The following is a 22,736-nucleotide window of genomic DNA, read 5'->3' as shown; positions in this document are numbered from 1 at the left end:
TGGAGGGTTAACAATACCTGATTTCAAGGCTTATTATGATACTACCATATTCAAGAAAATGTGGAACTGGCATAAAGTTAGGGTGTAGATCATTGATGCAGAATAGAGTCCAACAGTACACTCACATTCATATGGAAAACTGATTTTCAAAAAAAATTGCAAAGGCAATTCTGTGGTGACACAATAGTCTTTGTAACAAATAGTGGTGAAACATTTGGATATTCAGATGTAAAACCTAAAAGTCTTAAGCTTATAGAAGAAAATAGAATATATAAAACATTATGATTTAGGGATAAAGATTTCTTAGATGCAACAGCAAAAGTTTTATCCATAAATGAAAAGAATGATATTTGGACTGACTTATAATTAAGAATTTCTGCTCTACAAAATACCCCATTAAGAGAAAACAAGATAAGGCATTAACTGGGAGAAAATATTTGCAAATTATATATCTAATTAAGGACTTAGGTCTAAAGAACTCTCAGAATTCAGTAAGAAATCAAAAACCCAGCTTAAAAAAGTAGACAAAAGACTTGAATAGACATGTTAAAATAGATGTCAATTAAACACCTATCTAAAATTTAAAAGACCTGACCAAACTAAGTGCTGGTGAGGATATGGGGCAACTGGAACTCTCATATATTGCTGATGGGAAATGTGAAATTGTACAGCCACCTTGGAAAACACTTTGGCAGTTTCTTAAGAAGATAAAAATGTATGTGTTATATGACTGAGCAATCTCACCCTAGTTATTAATCCAAGAGAAACGAAGGAATACATCCGTACAAACACCTGTGTACACATGTCCGTAGAGCTGCCTCCTCCGTGTTTTCACATCATTGTCCTCCTGTATGTGTCTGTGTTTCAGATTCCCTCTTTTTATAAGGACACCAGTCATTACTGAATTAGAGCCCACTCTGATGACCCCATTTTAATTTAATTACTTTAAAGACGCTGTCTCCAAATACAGTCACATTTTCAAGTATGGGGGTGAGGCCTTCAACATACGAATTTTGTGGGGACACAACTCGGCCTATATTGGCAATTTACTTTGATGCCATTGAAAATGGAGAGAAGTGAACTGATTTGAGAGTTATTCCTGATATAAAACTGACAGATAGCAGTGATAGATTAGAAGTGGTGAGATGGAAAAGATGATATCAAGGATGACACCAAGGGTTCAGGTCTGACGAGGATTCTGGTAGAGTAGAGTAACTTTACTTGAGAGCATGAACTGAGAAGCACATTTAAGAGGAGACATAAGTTCTGCATCAGGTATTCATGTAGAATCTTGTTTTCCAAAGTGTGCATACCTTTTGGCATGCAAAAGGTAGTTATAATTTCTACCTATTCTTTGTCAAAAGCAAGGCTGAAATGTGTTAATTTCTTTCATTTACCCACTAATATTTACTGAATGCCAACTGTATCCCAGACCATTGGGAACAGCTGGAGCTACAAGGATGAACAAGACAAACTTAAGTATTCAGGAAATACAGGTTAATATGTTTTTGACCCTACTGTAGGAAAGAATTTCTTTTCAAATACCCAGAAAATGCTACCATGAAATAAAAAACTAATAAATTTGACTATATCAAAAAAAAATTTCTACCTATTCTTTTTACAAGTTTTATTCTTTAAACTATCTTGGTACGTTTTATATTTTACATATTTGGTTAATATAGTAATATTTGTATATAATTTTAAACAAGTAAGTAAGCATATATTATTGTGTGTATTTGAAAATCTTTACCTACAGTGAATTTAGGAAAACATTGTAACAGAGAACTCCACAAGTTGTGTCTCAAGAGGGGAATAAAACCAAAGAGAATAAGGTGAGGGAAGCCAAAGGAACAGTTTTCAGGTGTGTATGGTTCATAATAAATCTGATTTGATTGATACTATATTTAAAATGCCAGTCTACCATGCCTTCTCACCAAAGGCAATATTGACCCCAGAAAGGGAGAAATAGTTCTGTTTTGGTGGAAGAGGGGCTAGGCACAAAAGATCTTAGAAAGCTCTACCCCCAGAGCCCAACCCTACTGGTACAAAATCTTACTCCTTAGTGTTTAATATCTCTTGTTAGGAGAGACTAAGCTAAATTTAAATTAAGTAAAATTACCTTATATAATTATATAATATGTGTTATATATGTTTATAATTATTTAAGTTAGTTTTCTCTTTGGAGGGGCAAGAATGAAAAAAAAGTTTGAGAAACACTACAGTAAGCCATATGGAAAGGTTTTTAAAACCTTTTAACACTGTAGTTTAACTGATCTCGAGAGATAAGTGTGGGATAAGGGATTTGAGTTTAAAGAGGAACTTTAAATTTTCACCACACATATTTCAGTACTGAATTTTTTTTACGTAAAGAATTCATTCTTCTCTCTAGAATTAGATTATCTTAATTACGCCTCCAAAAAATCGACAATATTGGAAGCATCATATTTAATCCTATCATCCAGAGTAACTTCTGTTAACATTTTGTATAGCGTTTTTCTGTTTAACTCTATGCATTTTAACAAATCCTTTCTCTTCTGCCATCACAAAGTATTTGAAGTCTGAGTACCTCACACTTCAACTGCCACTTTAGTCTAAGTCTCCATTTTTTTAAAACATAAAGTAGCTTATACCATAAATACTGTTCTTTTATCTTTTGAACAATATACATATAAAAGCCAGCATTTTTATTTTAAGTGGAATTCTTTTTGATGTATAGGCTTTCTCATTTTGCTCTGTGGTATTCATCTTTAAGTCCCAACTAAATTTCTGTTCCTTCCTTCCTTTTGTTATCAGACCCGGCAAAATATTTCTCCCTGAAGGCTATTTTCCAGTAAAGATAATTTTTTCTTTGCTTTGTTTTTGCCCAGCAGGATCCCTCTGCTTTTATCTAGAAGATGATTAAGAGCTAATTTAAAATTCATATCAATGTGGTTTCTTTGATCAAGTCTGCAAGCTTTCTTATTCACAACATGGTCTCTCCACAGAGATCTCTGGCACAGACTTTGCTAAATCTTTTACTTCCTTTTCTCTTTCAACCTTTACTTAGCTACCTGTACTTCCCTCTGACCTCCGCTCATTAAGCTCACTGTGTTACAAGATCTGTATCTGAACTCTTGCTCACCTTCCCCTTCTGTATCAAAGATAGAGGTAGATTGTATCTTCTCTTTCCTTAGACTTATCCCTCTACTTTGGTTTGTATTCTTTGTCTTACACTTGTCTAGGACATTCTCTGCTCTCTCCAGTTACAGCCTTTCCCAATTACTTCCTCTCAAGGGTCTGCTGTCTAAAACCAAAACCAGAACAAAATCCCTGGCCCTGTGTCCCCCTCTAAGTATTTCTTCCCTTCATGGCCAGGTCTTAGGAAGCTACTTTGTGCCTCTACCTCCTTGTTTTGTTCCAAACCACTGAAATCAGGATTCTGATGCTCTGAAACAGTTCATGCTAAAGGCATTTAAATAACCAACTACTAAATCCTTCTGCTCACTCTGTAGATCCTTTTACTTCACTCCTTTGAGGTAATAACTACTTCTAATACTGCTTTCCTCCTTCACAGATACTACATCTCTTCAGAATCCTTCACTGATTCCTCTTTCTCCACCTGCTCTTCCTTTTAAAACGTTTTATTCATAAAATTTCAAACATATGCCAAAGTATAGAACCAAAGTATAAGACAGTGAATCCTTGTGTACCCCAGTTTCAACAATTACTAACTTATGACCTGTCTTTTTTTTTAATAACTATCTCCACCCACTCCTCCTTCTTCACTCTAAATTATTTCCTCCCCAACCTTTCAGTAAAATCCTATCCTCAACATTCTTTTCTTCGCATGACACACGCAATCTCTGCAAAACCTCACTCGAGCTGTTTCCATCACCTCCAAATGCCAAATACGCTGGATCTGTTTCTCCAGCTTAGGTCTTGTTCTTAAGCAAGAGATTTGTATGTATGCACTGGTTTAGATCATCTTCACTTAGATGCCCCACAGGTTCTAGAAGCACGCATTTAAATGAGCTAAGTAATCTTCCTCTCTTCACCTGCTGTTCCTTATGAAATTCCGTTTTGATTGACCAGTCTCTATCCTCCTCATCCTCTGCAAATATACATACTCCTAGTTCTTCCCGAATAGGACTTGCTCATCCAGTCCTGTCAGTCTCCTTCTGCCCATTCTTACTCCTCCTCCACTGTGGTGGCTGTAGTAAAGTCCCTTTCACTTGCGTTTTTTTTTTTTTTTGTAAATTCATAAATGATCTTGTGGTGCAGGTTCACCACCACCCCACACACTGTTTATCTTCTACATTATTACCAGAGGGATTTACTACAAGCTTTATCATGGTATTCTCTCATTAAAACCCTTAAATATTCCACTGATGTCTGTAAGATGAATTAAGCACTCCTTGATCTGATCCTTGTCCTGCTTTTCATTCTCACCTCTTCCTTCTTTCCTGAAAACTCACTGTACATTTAGAGGATAGAAAATGCTTTTTCACATCTCTGTCTAGAATACTCTGGGATGCTCCTTTCTTCTTCCCTTGTGTATGGTGAATTCCGATCTTCCTTTAAGGTCTAACCCAAGTTATCCCTACTCTTCATAAAAAACTAAATCCTATGAAGTATTATTTCCCCTATTGCCTACATAGTTTACAAATTAGAAAGATGAAGCACCAACCCAAGGTTATAGAGCCAATAAGTAGCAGACTTCATGGATTTAAGTCAAGTTCTAGAGGCCAAGTCCTGACATCTGCAGTTTAATATATCAGTCACACAGACCTTAGATCAGATCCCAACTCTGATACTTTCTGTTTAATTCTAAGAAAATCACCTTTTCTCTTGACCTTTGTTTTCACTCTAGAAAGGGACTAAAGATGCCATCTTATAGATTGTTCCATTCATTATTTCAGTAAATATTTTTGTGTGCCTGTTATGTCCTGACCACATTCTCCATCCTGAAATTACAGTGATAAAAAAGACAAAATGGGACCTCTGCTATCATGGAGCTTACATTCTCATAGTTGTTGTAAGATTTGAATGAGATATCCAGTAATGCTGTTACATAATAGACATTCAGAAAATATTCATTTCTTAGCTATTTCTTGACATACATTCTAGAGTATGGACACTTTGTCTGAGTTCTCAGATTAGGTTTAAAGCACATACTTCTTGACTCTAAAGTTCTTAAGTGACTAATCATTAAGAAGAAGTAGCCAGATTATCTGCAACCCTATTTTTTTTTTCAAAAGGGCATGTCTAAGGGTTAGGGTTTTCTTGTTTACTTTGGCAATTCTAAAAAGCCTTGAAGAATTATTTCTAGAAATCTATTTCAGTAATTCTATGGAATTACAAAGATGATTTGCCTCATAGTAATTTATTGCTCATTACAGGAATAGGTAATAACAAATCCAAAAGAAATACAAGAAAAAGGCTGTAGGGAAGATAAAAGCAAACAAAAATAATTTGCTGAACAAACACAGAAAACAAAGGAAACACAAAGAAAGCATAAAATAAGATGATAAAAGTAAGAGCAACCTATTAGGTGAACATATACATGTTATTTATGAGAGTCACATAAAGAAACAACGTGGAAAGAATAAAAATAAATGGATTGGCAGACATTTCTCAAGTGAACGCAGTAGTAACTTAATTTCAGATAAAATGAGACAAATTATAGTTAATATAGTAACGAGAGTCACACAAACTTTCTATTACTAGTCCCTTCAACAAATGATGATGGAAAAACTGGATATCCATGTGCAGGAGAAAGAAATTGGACCTTACCTTAAACTGTACTCAAAAACAAATGCAAAATGAATTAAATCCCTAAGTGAAAGATGTAAAATTTAAAACTCCTAGTAGAAAACATAGGGGAAAATCTTCGTGGCATTGGAGTTAGCAGTGATTTCATGGATATGACTCCAAAATCACAGGCAACAACAGCAAAAATAGACAAATGGAGATACATTAAACTTCAAACCTTTTGTGAGACAAAGGAAACTATCAACAGAGGGAAAAGGCAGCCTACAGAATGAGAGAAAATATCTTCAAGCCATATATCTGATAAGGGGTTGATGTCCATTGTACAGAAGGAACTCCTACAACTCAGCAGCAGCAGTAACAACAAATGACTCCAGTAAAAAAAAATGTATGAAAGACTTGAATAGACATTTCTCTAAAGAAGATGTACAGATGGCCAGCAAGCATATTAAAAGATGATCAACACCACTAATCACCAAGAAGTACAAATCAGAATCATAATGAGGTATCACCTTGCATTCATTAGTGCAAGTGTTGGTGAGGATGTGGAGAAATTGGAACCTTTGTACACTGTTGATAGGAATGTAAAGTGGTGTAGCTGCTAAGAGAAACAACATGGAGGTTCCTCAAAAAATTAAAAGTAGAATCACCATATGAGCCAGCAATCTCACTTCTGGAGATAAATATCTAAAAAAAATTGAGAACAGAATCTCAAAGAGAGATTTACCTAACCATGTTCGTTGCAACATTATTCATAATAGTCAAGAGATAAAAGCAATCCGAGTGTCCATCAGTGGATGAATGGCTAAAGAAAATGTGATAGACACACACATATACATACATGCAGTGTAATATTATTCAGCCTTAAAAAAGTGAAGTTATGTCACATGCTGTGAGATGGATAAAACTTAAGGACATTGTACTAAATGAAATAATCCAATCAGAAAAAGACAAATATTGTGTGATTCCACTTACATGAAGTGTCTAAAGTCATCACACTCTTAGAAATAGAAAGTAGACAGGTAGTTGCCAGGGTCTGGGGGAGAAAGAAAATGGGAGCTGTTGTTCAGTAGGTACAGAGTTTCAGTTTTGCAGGGTGAAAAAGTTGTAGAGATCTGTTGCTCATACAGTTACTACTGTACTCTTAAGAATGTTTAAGATGCTAAATTTTTTGTTTTTTACCATAGCTTTTAAGACAAGAATCATTTTATGCATTGTTTTCTATGAATTTATAAAAAAATGAGGACTGGGTATTAAGTATTTTATTAACTAAACTAAAGAACATTAATTCCCTTTTGTTCACTCAGCTAAATGATCCTGCAGATTTCCTTATTGGAGACATTGAGCTATTATGTTAATAAGTCCTAATGTTTAATGATACATTGCTCACATAAATCCTACTTCTTTAGGTAATAATTCAAATACTGAAATCAATTTGCTTTCATGTCTGAGAATTTGGTATCTGTAGGCTTAAGCAAGTTTAATCCATGTTCTCTTTTTAAAGTATATGTATGTGTGTATGTATAAGTAAGTATATAATTAAATTTTCTTCATCTTAGAAGGAAGCTTTCAGTTTTTTACCATTATGATGTTAGCTGTGGGCTTTTCATATATGGCCTTTATTATGTTGTGGTAATTAACTAGCTTGTTCCTAGCTTGTTGAGCGGTTTTATCGTGAAAAGATGTTGAATTTTGTTAGATACTTTTTTGTGCATCAGTTCAAATGATCATCTGGTTTTTTTTTCCTTCATTCTGTTTATATGATGTATTACAATAGTTCTTTTAAGTGTTGAAAAACACCCACTTTAAGGTGTATGATACACATATTGCATACAGTTTTGGCCATCTGAATCTATTTTATAGTCACTGCTAAGAAATGAAAAATTATTTGATTTGCCTTTTTTATGATACCTGTATAAATTCAAAGCAAAAGATGAACATAACAAGGAACATAGTCATGCATATAGGAACAGAAATGAGAAATCAGTAGTTTTCAAATGAGAAATCAGTAGTTTTCACTGGACATTTTCTTCATTTATAACCTTGAAAAGTAGAATTTCATTTGTTGCAAGTGCAAAACTGAACCAGAATTAATGTATTTCCTAATTATTCTTTTTTATGACAGTAGTCATATTTGAACATTGTGCACTTTTTTTTATGTTACTAGGGTGAGCCATATGAAATTGGCCTTCTTGTACTTTAGACTACCTGCAATTTGATAGTGTGCACCTTACATATAGAAGTACCTTAAAGGACTTGGTAAAATGTCTAGAAGTATCATTCTGCTTTAACAGTGTTAAAGTACCTTGTCTTGTTTTAATAAGTGATTCTTGAACTAATGTTGATCTTTTCTTTTTAGTAATTACTTCTAAAATATATACTCGTAGTTGAGTGACAGTATCCTGCTGAGCTGATTAGCAGTAATTCCTGTGACTTAAAACTGTATCGGTACTGCAGGCAGTTCTCTTTTGTAATTGGTGAATTATACCCTGGTGGTCAGTCTTGGTCTGAGCATGCTTGTCCTTCATTTTCTTATGGTCACACAAATTGCCTTTTGTATGTCAAAGGATAATGATGATAATAATAATAGTTGTAATAATAGTAACTAACATTCACTGAGGATTTATTGTATGTCAAGAACTATCCCAAGAGTTTACTTTTATAAATTTTTTTAATCCTCATAATAATCCTTCATTGTAGGTACTGTCATTCCATTTTACAGATTGGAAGGAGGCACAGAATGATTAAGCAACTTGCCCAAGCTCACACAGCTAGTAAATAGCAGAGGAGGATGATGACTGATTACCTGAACATGAGACATGATTTGAGTCAGTTAATTAATAATTCCATTGTCTGAGAGGGGGAGGGTATAGCTCAGTGGTGGAGTGTGCGCCTCATGCCTAGCATGTACAAGGTCCTGGGCCCAATCCCCGGTACCTCCATTAATATAAATGAATGAATGGATGGATGAGTGAATGAATGAAAAACCTAATTACCCCCCCAAAAAAAATAAAAATTAAAAAAAAAATAATAATTCCATTGTTTGATAGTTAGATGTCTTAGGAATTTTGACTTAATTTTTAATACATTTTCAGTGTTGCATCTTATCCATTATAATTTTTAAAAATTAATAAATATATCCCCTTTTTTGGGTCATAGGATGGACAATCTGAAATACTATACACATTTTGGAACTCAGTTACTCAAGCACTTTCTTCTCAATTTCATACAGCAACAAATTGTAAGTATAGTATTATTTTGCAAAATACCTTCAAAGTTACTCAGTTACTTTAAAATTTAATGTCAAGAAGTTTTGCTCTGTTGGTTTATAAAAATATCTTTTTAAAACTCCTGGTTAATTGTCATTTCTTATGTTGCCTCAATATTTAGTTCTGTAAGCAGTAAGATAATTTTTTATACTTTTAGAATAATTGGTATGTGAAATAAAATTCTCCAGAAGAAAGGTTAGTTCTTCATAATTCAGTCAGAGGAACTCTGTCTGAATTTTTCCTATGTAAGAGGTGTTTGATGTTGAAGAATTTAGTTAATGCTTGTAGAATATATTAATTCCCAACAGAGATATTAAAATTTAGACTTCATGGCTTTTTCCTTATTGTTAAAAATGAAGATTTGATGAGTGAGAACAGATGAAATACCCACATCATGAATTAAAAGTTGCTTAGCCAAATATGATCCACAAAATTTTTCTTGGTTTGTTTTTGTCATGTAATAATGGCACCGGGTGGTTCTAAACAATAAAATATACAAACTAACTAATATCTTATACGTGTTTGTTGTCTAGTCACTGAATATAAGAGTATTGAATGTACTTAGGCTTTTAAAAAGGGTTTTGAGAGTTTGTGTATAGTTAAATTTTTATTCACAAACATTTACTACCTTGAATACGTAAACGTTATTTAATCCTGGGCAACCCCACATTGAATAAACCACACTACCTACCTCCATACTTCTATTTCTATAGAAGTATACGGTAGGACAGTGACCACAGCGGAGGTCTTCATTCATGTTTGGCCAGACAGGCCTTAAGCAGAGGGTTTATTTACGACTGATTCACTCCATTTACTTCTACAAATCACACTACTCAGAGAATACTGTGCTTCTCTCTACATTAATCTGTTTTGGTCAGGTTTTTTGAGACGTAATTTACATACAGTACAATTCACCAATTTTGAACAGAAAGTTCTGTGAATTTTGACAGTTGTTTACATGCTTATAACCACCATCAGAATTAAGAAACAGAACATTTTCATCACTTCCCTAGAGTTCCCTCCCTTTCCCACCTCTTGGCCCCTGGCAGCTAATGATTAGCTTTTTGTCAGTTTAAGTTAGCTTTTCCTAGATTTTCATAAAACTGGAATCATGCAGTATGAGTTTTCTTATACCAACATAGTTATTTTAAGATTTATTTGTGTTGTTGTGTGTATCAGTAGTCCATTTCTTTTTATTGCTGATTAGGATTGCATTGTGTAGAATAGGATTTGTTTACCCATTCCCCAGTTGCAGAATAACTGGGTTGTTAGAGTTTGGGGTTTTTAATAAAGCTACTGCAGTCAGCTTAATTGGTAGAGCACGTGCTTAGCATGCAGGAGGTCCTGGGTTCAATCCCCAATACCTCCCCTAAAATTCAATAGATAAATAAACCTAACTACCACCCCCCTCCAAAAAAATAAAAGATAAGATAATAAAAGACAATGTTTTTTTTTTAAGCTACTGCAGTCATTTACCTACAGGTCTTTTGTAGACATATGTCTTCATTCCTTTGGGTAAAAATACGTCAGTGGAATTTCCTGATATTTGATAAGTACATGTTTAACTGTAAATAACTGCTAAACTGTGCCCCAAGATGGATGTACCATTTTGTATTCCCATCAACAATGTATGATAATTCCAATTGCTCTACATTCTTACCAATCCATGATATTGCCATTTTAATTTTAGCCATTCTTGTGTTTAGTGGATTTTCATTGTTTTAACTTCCACCAGCCTAAAGACTAGTGATGACTTACTTTCATATGTTCATTTCCCATCTGTATATCTTCTTTAGTTGTTTGTCAAAATTAGGTACTTTTTAGTTTTATTTAATTTTTTTAGCTTATTGCTCATCTTCTATATCTAGATTCAACGTCCTTTCTCAGATGTATGTTTTGGAAATATATTCCTGTCTGATTTGCCTTTTCATTTTTTAACAGTATCTTCCAAATGACAAAAGTTTATAATTTCGATAAAGTCCAGTTTACCAATTTTCTTTTATGATTTGCATTATATTATTTTGACTTAAGAAGTCTTCATCTATCCTAAGGCCATAATATTTCCTCCTATATTTTATTCTAGAAGTTTTACTAGATTCATTTGGAGTTAATTTTTGTGTATGGTGTGAGATAAGATTCAGGGTTTATTTCTTTGTATATAGATCTAGAAAGTTATACTCTGCCTATTGACTGTCCTGGTGCTTCTGTTGAAAATCATGTGGTTATACATGTGTAAGACTATTTTTGGCTCTATGTTTCATTTTTTTTGCATGTCTATGTTTATATAAATATCATGATTTCAGTCACTAAAGTACAAATCCTCCTAATTTATTTATTTATAATAATTTTGGTTATTCTAGGCCTCTTGCATTTCCATATATATATTTCAGAATCAGGTTATTTTTCCTATAAAAATTTCTCCTGGGATTTTGATTAGGATTGTATTGAATGTACAGATCTATTTGTGTTGAATTAACATCTAAACAATACTGTGTCTTCTGAACCATAAGTATGATCTATCTTCCCGTTGATCTAGGTCTTTTACATTTTCTCGTATCAATGCTATGTAGTTTTTAGTGTGCAGGTCTAGCAAATGTTGACTTTATCACTGTTTCATATATTTTGATGCTATTGTAAAGGGTATTATTCTTTTAATTTTACTTTATAACTGTTCATTGTTATAATATAGAAATACAATTGATCTTTATATACTGTCCTTGTATCCTTGACTTTGCTAATATTACTTAGTAATTCTGGTAGTGTTGGGAGATTTCTTAGGATTTTCTTTATCAATAATCATATGCTCTGCAAATATAGACAGTTTTACTTCTTTTCCAATCTGGCTTTGTATCATTTTTTTTCTTGCCTTACTATACCAGCTAACACTTCCAATACAGTGTGAAATTGAAGTAGTTTTTGCTTTGTTTACAATCTTAGAGAGAAAGCATTCAGTTAACCTTAATATGATCTTTACTGTAGGTTTTTCAATGATGCCCTTAATCAAATTGAAGAAGTTCCCTTCAACTTTTTTGAGAATTTTTATTGTGAATTGTTGATTTTTTTCCAGTGCTTTCCACATTCACTTTGATGATCGAATGATTTTAGTTATTTTAGTCTGTTAATATTACAAATTACATTGATTGAGTTTTTGCAGTGTTGAACTAGCCTTGCATTCTTGGATAAACCCCACGTAGTCATGATGTATTATCCTTTTTATATGTTCCTGGATTCAAATTGCTGAAACAATTTAAGGTTTTTTTGATTCTCTGTTTATAAGAGATTAATCTCTAGGGGTTTTTTTCCCCTTGTAATGCCTTTTTCCAGTTTTGTTATCAAGATAGTGCTAACCTTAGAGAATGAATTTGTAAGTATTCCCTCCTCTTCAATTTTCTCAAGCAGTTTGTATAAAATTGTTATTATTCTATCCTTACATATTTGGTAGAATTCACCATGGAAGTCATCTAGGTCTGGAATTTTCTTTGCGGGAGGTTTTGACTACAAATTCAACTTCTTTTTACAAATACAGGGTTATTCCATTTATTTCTCTTTGAGTGAATGTTGGTAGTTTATGTCTTTTGAAGGACTCTTCCAGTTCCTTGAAGTTCTCTAATTTATTGGCATAAAGTTCCTTATAAGACTTCCTTATTACCCTTTGAATGTATGTAAATCTGATGGAATGTTCCATATATCTCATTGAGGTCATTAGCTTCTTTCTTCTTTTTTCCTGTTAATTATGATCGGAGGTTTATTAATTTTATTCATCTCAGAAATCAGCATTTGATTTCATTGATTTTCAGTTTTATTAATTTCTGCTTATATGTTTATTTCTATGTTCTTCTCTTTGCTTTGAGTTTGATTTGCTCATTTTCTTGTTTACTAAGGTAAAGTTTCAATTATTGGTTTAAACTTTTATCTCCTATGTTATGCTGCAAATCTCTCTATAAGCAGTGTTTTAGCTGCATGCCACAGTCACCTTGCTATTCTGCCAAAAATGTAGAAAGATATAAACAAACATGGTAAGCAAGTTATGTTCAATGGAATAATTACTAATGTACAGTCAGGAAATTCAAAGATACAATTTACCTACAAAACATATAAGCACAATTACAAAATTCATTAAACCTCAGTTTTTAGAATAAAAGGAAGCAAATATAAAAGGTTATTTATGGCTGTTGTAATTTTTCTGTTTTCAAGCATTCATTAGAATGTGCTTTATCACTTTGAAGATTTTACAGCAATCTTGGAGTTGTTATAGACAGTATTTTATTTTCTTTCTTTAATGAATAAATATAATTTGTGTTTTGAATATTTCTTTTTTCAATATGACAGGAGTGTACCTAAAATATAACCCTTAGCATACTTGGAAAATTTCAAACCTTTAATCATTAGGTCTTCCAATATTGTTTATTATTAGTTGATTTAGCACATTTTTAGTAAAAATTATATAAGGTAAACTTCATCTCAACAAATCACACAAATGTTAAGAGAGTGGAACTGTAGAGAGTGGGATTGGAATGGAAATGCCCTTGTCTCTAGTTTAGTCCTCTTTGTCAGTTCTGGGTTTGGTTGATTGGATTGGATTTTCTTCTTATCATGGATAATTTTTCCTACTATTTTGCATGTCTGGTAATTTTTGATTGAGTATCAGACATGTATGTTACCTTCTTTGGTACTAGGTATTTCTGTCTTCCTATAAATATTCTTACTCTTAAATACTATCAAGTTTCTAAAAAATTGTTGAGTTCTTTTGAATCTTGCTTTTTTAGATTTAATGGCAAAACCTGAACAGTTTAGTCTAGAGCTAATTATTTCCCACTGCTGAGGCAAGACGTCTTATTACTCTATGAATTATGAGGTTTTTTAGTTTGGCTTTTGGGAACAGGCACTCTTCCTGGTCTTGTGGGCAGAACAGGTCTATTCTCCCTAATCACTTTGTCTTGTTTTTTCCCCCAAACTTTGGAAGTTTTCTCACACACATATATTGATTAGTATTTTGCCAAATGCTCAAGGCCAAACCGTTTGCAGATCTCTGCAGTTCCCTGTTTGTGCAGCTGTCTCCTCTCTGGCATGCTGTCCTGTGAATTCTGTTGCTTCTGTCTTCCTGGTCTTAGGGACCGTAAGAATAGAGAGATCTCTTCCCCTTTCCCATGCTGTAGCCTGGAAACTACTGGTGGCATTCATATGGTTCACGTCATTTGCTTCCTCTCTTTCAAGGACCATGTTATGTTAAGTGTTTTAAAAACCATTATTTCATGTATTTTGTCTGGTTTTTGTTTTTTTTGGTTGTTTCAGGTAAGAGAGTAATTCTGGTCCTTGTTATTCCATCTTACCAGAAGCAGAAGTCCATCATCGAGTTTTAAGAACAGTGATTAAAAATACATTTCAGAATATTATATGGTGTGTCTCTTTGTTTAATGGTACTGTTATTTACTGACCTTTAGTCATCTGCTTCCTTGTCTTCCTTTACCATTACAAACCTTTGGCACTCTCCACATACTTTGTTTTCTCCAATTCTGCTCACTTTGAGTAACCAACCTTATTTCCTGGGTCATCAGAAACTCAGTATTCTGTACCTTCTCTCCAAAGAAAAGTGTCCTAAGAAGGTAAGATAACTTTTTTCTTCTTCAAAATCACCCATTTACTAGTGGTTTCCTGCCTGCTTTCTTTTACCCCTTCCTCTCAGCAGTATCATTCTTTTTCATTTTGCATTTCCACTTTTCTTTTGATCCCCCCCAGTGTAAACCTAATTAAGTTGCTCTAATCTAATAAAAACTAAAACAAAACTGGAGGATTTCTCTTTACTTAGAATGTAATCTCTCCTTTTTTATTCAAGCTTCTAAAAAGAGTAGTTTACTTTTTTTTTTCTTCATGTTCATACTGTTGATTTCTCAGCTAGGTGTACTCTGGCTGTCTTCCATTCTACTGAAAGTATTCTCTTTGAAGTAAACAATGAACTACCTCTTAATTACCAATTTCAGAAGATGTCTTTTCAGTTCTTATCCTGGGGTACTGATCTGGCTCATGTAGTTAGAGAAGCTAGTGAGAGGAAATACAATATGTTTAAGCAGAAAATCCCATTAATGTTTCACATTCAGAGTAGTTGGTTACTTCTGCTAACATTATTACTGTAATAACTTCCTTTGGGAGAACTCCAAAGTAAGTTTTTTGTTAAGCACTGTCCATTTATCTAGTACATGCAGTCCCTGAAGTGTACTGTAGTATTCCTTAAAATTATAGACAGGCAGTATTAAGGAAATGCAACCATCTGCAGTGTTGAAGATTATAGACAATGTAACAGATTGTCTAAGTAAGTAATATTTTGGCAGAAAATATCTAAAGGAAAAATTTCCTAGTTAGGAACCTGTTCTTTCTGATTATAAATGTTCATGTTTAGTAAAAAGAATTTCTACTAGATATAATAAGAATAATCTAGAGATTTGACAATGAAGTTACTTTATTTAAAAGGAAAAGGGCCTGAATTTGTCACTGTGAATATTGAAAATAGCTTCTATAGGAAATGTGCTGCTTTAATTATCTATGGCTGATAGTTATTTCCAAGATGATCTCTAAGCTTTATCCCTGTTATTTCTCTATTATAGTTTCCAGATAATAATGTTTGTTCACCAGCCTTTTGGGTTATGATACATTTTTTCAAGTCTCAATAGGAATAAGCAAAATAAACATTACCATTTTGAACTCTTTGAAATGACATCATAATTCTTCGTTGTAATCTGACAATTTTCCCAGAGTGTCTCATCCTCCTTACTTAATTTTTCTCCAAAGCTTTTATCACTTCCTAATACACTGTTTATTTATTTATTTAGTCTGGCCCCATCTCTCCCTCCACTAGAATGTAATTCCCCATAAGACACAGAATACTGTATTGATCATTGTAGTATCGTCAATGGCTAAAAGAGTACCCAGACCCTAAAATATGAATATATATATGTATATATAATAAACATGGACACAAAAGCATGATGCAGAAATATTAGGATGATTATTGTAGGATAATAAGATATCAAATAATTTTTACATTTTCCCTTATGTCTTCATTTATTTGATTTTTTACAATATGCATTTTATATCATTAGTTATAAACGATGAAGCAGTTTTCATTGAGGTAAAAAAAGAAAGCAAATATCGGAGACTAAAATACTTAATTACATCCTCCATGAAGATGTGTTGAATGGATAAATGTGATCCAGTAGTTATGGAAATGAATAAAGTGCTCAGAGTTGAACAGTAGATTGAGATAAAAAGAGCTCAGAGGGATAAATCCCCACTTTACCTCACAGAGCAGGTTGAATTCCAAGTGGATCAAAGAATTAAATTGAAATATGAAACCATTCAGGTGCTAGGAAGAAACATAGTGAGCAAGCCTAGGAATAGGGAAAACTTCTCTGATTTAATACCCAGAAGCAATGATTAAAAGATTGATAAATTGCTTATATTTAGAAAATTACATGGTGGAAAAAAAAAAACCTCAAGCAAAATAAAACAACAAATGACAAATTAGAAAAATATAACTTACATTAAAGAAAATGAATTAGTATCCCTGATACATAAAAAGCTTCTAAAATAAGAAGAAAAAGATCAACGACTCTACAGAAAAAAAGTGTAGATCTCTCTTAAGTGTTTGGAAAAGATGCTCAATGTCACCCATAAATAGATGGAAAACAGAAGTATACAGAAACATCATTTCTCATCTATCAAATCGGAAAAAGTCAAAAAAATTTGGTAACACCCTCTTGACAAGTCAGTGGGAAAATAGTCATGCTCACATTGTTAATTAGCATACAAACCTTGTGGAGGGGAATTTCCAACAAAATTATCTAATGAAGTATATAAGTATCTAACAAAATTATATAAGCAGTTGCTTTTTTTACTCAGCAGTTCTACTTCTAAGGATCTATTCCATAGATGCACTAGCAAAAACAAGAAGAGACTTATTACTAAGGATTCATTGCATTATTATTTGAAAAAACTTGGAACAGCCCAAATGTTCATCACTGGAGAACTAGTTGAACAAACTATGGTGCAACCATAGAATAAAATACCATGCAGCTGTAAAGAGGAATGAGAAAGCAAAAAAAAAAAAAAAGGAATGAAGAATATCTTTGTATACTATCATGGAGCAATCTCCAAGTTACATTGTTCAGTTAAAAAAAATAAGTAGAGAAATATGTCTATAGTGCTGATAAGAAAGGGAGTGATATAAGTAAATATACACTTTTGTTTATTTTTTTAAGAAATGGAAGGGTAAACCATAAAATCCAGAAAAAAATGGTTACCGATAGTGCAGAAGAAAATAAATAGGAGAGGCCAGGGATGAAAGCTAGACTTCTTTGAACATACTTTGTTGTGAAGATTTAATTTTGAAGTTACATAATTATTTTATATAATTATAAAATAAAATAATGAAAGAAGAAATTACTAAAAATCAAAAGTAAAATGGAAAATCTTAAATGAATTCAAGGTTAACTATTTAAGAGGTTGGAGGAGAATGTGTATGCTTTATATTCCTGCTAAAAGGGAAGGTTGTAGCATACAGTGCATACCCAGTTGTGTTGGAAAGAAAAACCCAAAAACCTAAGAAACCTCTTAGGAACCATAGCCAGATATTTTCAGACAGCTATTCCATCCTAATTATTAATATAATTAATTATATAGAGAGAGTTTATACAAAAGGATGATTTTAGGGTTCTGTTTTTTTACTCATATTTTCCATTCAAAGGTTAATGTTTTAGGCTTTGATCAAATTTTTCACTTAAAACTTGCATTTTAATGTCTGTTCATCTTAAATGGAGTTTCTCTGATTTTTATAAAGGTCTGTTTTCTACTCTGATTTTAGCTTTTTAAATCATAATTTTAAAATTAAATCAAAGGCTTATTAATCCTTAATAAAATGAATTTGTGGCTAGTTTTAGTTCATATAAACATTCTTTATCTTTTAATATATGTCTTGGACCATAGGTTTCTGGAACTTAGAAAAAAGTTCTTTTTAGGCGTAATGGGAAAACAGTAACTTGGGTGCAATTGACTTACCCATATTTTATTCTATACTTTACTTCTGAACTATTTCTGTAGTTTGCTTAGGCTATTTTTTCAACAATACTTTAAATAATTTTATTATATAAAACTTTTATGTAAAGAAAGAGTAATATAGTCCATAATATTTCAATATTTGGAAAGTAGTTATTGGCCAGACTGCTATATGGCCCTCAACATTTGACTTTTATAATTATATGATTTTTGTTGATTTGAATGAAGTATGGTTCATTTTATTGTGACAGAGTCTAAGATAGCTCCGAATTATCCCTGCCTCTGTATTTACGTCCTTGTCTAATTTCTTCCCCGTGAGTGTGGGTACAACTTGCTTCTAACCTATAGAACATGCAAAGAGGGTGTCCCTTATGTGATTATGTTACATAAGAGCAAAACTTCCATCTTGGTAGCAGGCTTTCTCTGTTGCCTTCCTGGATTAGAAGCTTTGATGAAATAAGCCGCCATATTGGAGAGGTCCACTTGGTGGGGAACTAAGATTGACCTTCAGCCATAAGCAGGCTAGGAACTGAGACCCTCAATCCAATTCAGTTTGTAAGGAGCTGAATCCTGGCAACAGCCACATGAGCTTGGAATCACATCCTTCCCTAGTTGAGCCTTCAAATGAGACTCCAGCAGTGGCTGACAGCCTGATTATAGCCTTGTGAGAGACCCCGAAGCAGACAACCCAGCATGTCTGACCCACAGAAACTATGAGATAATAAATGTATCTTTTAAAAATAAACAGCTATATTGTAGCAGTTTATTATGTAGTAATAGATGTCTAATGCAGTTATGAAACAAAACATTGTCTAAGACCTATCGAACCCAGTGTATTACTGGCCTCTATTTTCATAATGCACAGTGATTCAGGTGCAAGACTGACAGTTTTTATTGGGGACTGAGTCAGTTAGGAAAGGAATGAACTAGAAATAGGTGGCAATGTACTTAAAAAGGGGGGACTCTCTCAGGCCGACATATTTAAAGAGCATGTCAAGTTGTTAAAATAAGAGCAGTGGTCTCTGCTGGGTTTTGCTGTTTCTTCCCTCTGAATTCTTTCCCCAAGTACCCAAATGGCTCAATCTCTGCTTCACTCAGAGTCCTCCCTATCTGCAGTGAATAAAATCCCACTTCCTATCACTATACGTTCTCTAACCTTGTTTTATTATTCTTCAGAGACTTAAGACTGCCTGACATTATGATACGTAATGATTTGTTTATTGTTTTTATCCCTCACTAGAGTGTAAGCTCCTTATGGGTAGGAACTTGGCTTATGTTGTTCACCGCTGCATATGCAGTGGTTACAGCAGTACTTGTCATATGGTAAATGATCAGCAAATATTTGTTGAGTGGATAAATCTACCTTCCAGATTTTGCATTGCCCAGAGTTTGGTCGTCTGAATGTTGGTGGGAGTTTTAAGGAGTGATGCCCATTCTTGGTCAGGACCCCCGTCAGTGGCCTAGAGACAGGGTACTCAGTCTTTCGACAGGGAGATGCAGTAGCAGAAGCATACACACAGGCTGAGAGTGAGCACAGCTACTCAAGACTAAGGCAAGAACTACAAGAGCTGCAGCTCTGGGATAAAGCAGATGTTAGGGTTGTCCTCTGAAGCCTTGAACCAAGGGGAATGGGAGGAGGGAGGCAATTAAGACTAGGCTATTAGAATCTGGGGAAAGGATTTCATTCCAACCTAGACCCCTCTTCATTCTTTCTGCAGTTTGTTTGTTCATTCAATAATTCAATGCCTGGTGTTATTCTAGGTAAAGGAAATACAGAGACAAGTCAAATAATACCCCTGTTCTCATTAAACTTGCATTCTAAAGGAGGACGGTAGTCAACACAAACTAATAAATAGTTTCTTGTAGTGCTCATTGCTATAAAGAGTGAAACAAGGTACTGGGAATAAAGATGAGTTTTATCTCCATGTTAGTGCCTATGTTGGAATCACTAGTTACTGTAAAAAAAAAAAAAAGCAATTGCTAACACAAGGACATAATCTGAGTAATGAATTACTAAGTAACTGGCAATTAATAACCTGTCATTTTCTAAGTGATTTGTTAGATTATTAAGGTGTGCAATATGTGTTCTACAAATATTTATCAAATATTGATTATAATCAAGTTTGTAGATAATCGATGGGAACACTTGATAATTAGTTTAAAAGAAAGTAAAGTAGAATTTAGCTTCAAGATTTAACACCCAATATTTATTTATAAGCTTGAAGTATATTCACTTAAGTAGCTTAGAACTGATTAATCACATTTATTGAAATAAAATGGTCAAAGTTTGGCTATCTGAAACACTCCACAATGATTTGTCCTATATAGAACTATTTTCTACTACTTCAGGCACTATGCTGAATACCAAATACTCATTGAAGAAAATAAGTATTGTCCCTGTCCTCAGGGAGTTTACAGTCAACTAAAGGAAGCATACTTTAAACAAAATTAGAAATTGTGGTAAATGCAAAGGAGGCCAAGAACAGATTGTTATGGGAGTATAATGAAAGGAATATGGTTTAGGTTAGAAGAGTTCAAGTACAGTGAAGGATCTGAGATCTTGTCTTGCTTAAAAAGGCTAGCCTCCCAAAGTTTTCTGAATACTGTCGGAAGACCTAAGACTCCTGAGTCAGAGTAGAAGTAATATTACTCACAACCCAGCAAGCTGCGTGAGCATTGGCATATTGTTTGTTGGTTCTCCATGCCTCCAGGTCTCCTGGGGAGACAGGGTTTGAGCCCCTGTGAAGGGTATGTGTGCTGAGTTTGCATCACAGGTGAGAACCGTAAGCTTGGAGAGTCTACCACTTTTGCCGTAAGCAGCAAGCAAACCTGCTTTTGGTGTGCAGGGCGAGGTTACCTCATCCTTCAAGATTGCTTGCTACAAATACAAACCTGATAAATGGCCTGGATGACGAGCAACTGGGGCTTCGCATTATTACAGACCGTGCAAGAATGTGTAGGGACGCTCAGGGCCATGGTGAATTGCTACTTCGTTGGGTGGGGGAGAGGGGGAGATTTCAAAGATGTTCTCTCTGAGGTTTTTTTTTTTAAAAGGATTTTACTAGAGTATAATTGGCATACAATAAACTAAACATAATTAAAGTGTACAGTTTGGTAAGTTTTGACATATATACACACCCATGAAACTTTCAAGACAGTTAAAATCAATGGGCATATTTATCACCCGCGAAAGTTTGTCCCCTTTGTAATTCCTCTCTCCCTGCCGTCTCCTTTTTCCTTCCCCAGGTGAATTCTGAACAGCTTTTTGTCACTATATATTAGTTTACACTTCCTTGAACTATGTGCAAACTGAATGATAGAGCATGTATTATGGATTCTTATGTGTCTTTCCTGCAGCGTGATTATATTTAGATTCATCCATATTGTAGTGCGTTCTTACTGCTGGAGAGTATCCCATTGTGCAGATATACTGCAGTTTGTTTATGCATTCACTTGTTTTTGGACATTTGGGTTGTTTCCAGTTTTTGGCTATTACAAATAAAGATGCTTTGAATATTCATATATAAGTCTTTGAATGGACATAGACTTTAGTTTCTATTGGATAAACATCTGGAAAAGGCATGGTTTCACCATATGGTAGATACATCTTTAACAATTTAAGAAAATGCCAGACTCTTGCAAAATGATTATATAATTTTTCCTTTCCACCAGCAATGTATGAGAGTTTCAGTTCCTTTATCTTCACCAACACTTGATTTTTTTAAATTTTAGCCATTCTAACAGATACATAGTCATATCTCATGATTTTTGGGGGGGGGGGAGATTTGACTCCAAAAGCAAAGACAGCAAAAGGGAAAATAAACAAGCGTGACTACATCGAACATAAACGCTTCTGGACAGCAAGGAAATCAACAAAATGAAAGGGCAGCCTACTAAATGGGAGAAAGTATTTGTGAATCATGTATCTGATAAGGGGTTAATATCTAAAATATATGTAGGACTTATATAACTCAATAACAAAAAAAAGTAAACTGTCCAGTTAAAAAATGGGCAGAGGATCTGAACAGACATTTTTCCAAAGAAGACATACAGGTGGCCAACAGCTACATGGGAAGATGCTCAACATCACTAATCAGCAAAATGTAAATCAAAACCACAATGAGATACTACCTCACACCTGTTAGAATGGCTAGCATCGAAAAGATAAGAAATAACAAGATACGGTTGTGGAGAGCAGGGAACCCCTGTGCATTGTTAGCGGGAATGTGTGGCCACTATGGAAAACAGTACAGAGGTTCCTCAAAGAATTAAAAATAGAACTGATCCAGCAATTCCACTTCCGAATATTTATCCAGGATTTTTAAAAGATATCTTTGTTACTGATTTCTCATCTAAAACTATTTTGATTAGAGAACATACTTTGTATGACTTGAAACCTTTTAAATCTACTCAGACTGTTTCTTGACGTCAGAAATTATCAATCTTCATAAATGTTTCATGTGTACTTGAAAATAATGGCTACATTGCTGTTTTGGATGAAATATTCTATAAATATCAATTAAGTAAATTTTGAGTTGTGGTGTTTAGGTTTTTTTATATGCTTACTGATTTTCTCTGGACTTATTTTATCATTTATTGGGAGAATTAAAATCTTCAGCTGTAGTTATCAATTTGTCTATTTCCTTTTATATTAAATTTTGGAAATATGGTCCA

At 33.8% G+C, this 22,736-nt stretch overlaps 1 protein-coding gene across 1 annotated transcript in view; it reads left to right on the top strand.

Annotated features, from left to right (window-relative positions):
- COG5 (component of oligomeric golgi complex 5) overlaps positions 1-22,736 on the top strand; it is a 238,230-nt gene that overhangs the window by 143,834 nt on the left and 71,660 nt on the right. Inside the window, exon 11 of the mRNA XM_031679789.2 lies at positions 8,908-8,989. Coding sequence (XP_031535649.1) covers positions 8,908-8,989 — 82 coding nt within the window. The remainder of the gene's footprint in view (positions 1-8,907; positions 8,990-22,736) is intronic.

Source organism: Vicugna pacos, chromosome 7 (assembly GCF_048564905.1).
Source record: "Vicugna pacos chromosome 7, VicPac4, whole genome shotgun sequence".
NCBI lineage: Eukaryota > Metazoa > Chordata > Mammalia > Artiodactyla > Camelidae > Vicugna > Vicugna pacos.
Note: the sequence above shows the minus strand (reverse complement) of the source record. Positions and strands in the feature narration are given on the sequence as shown.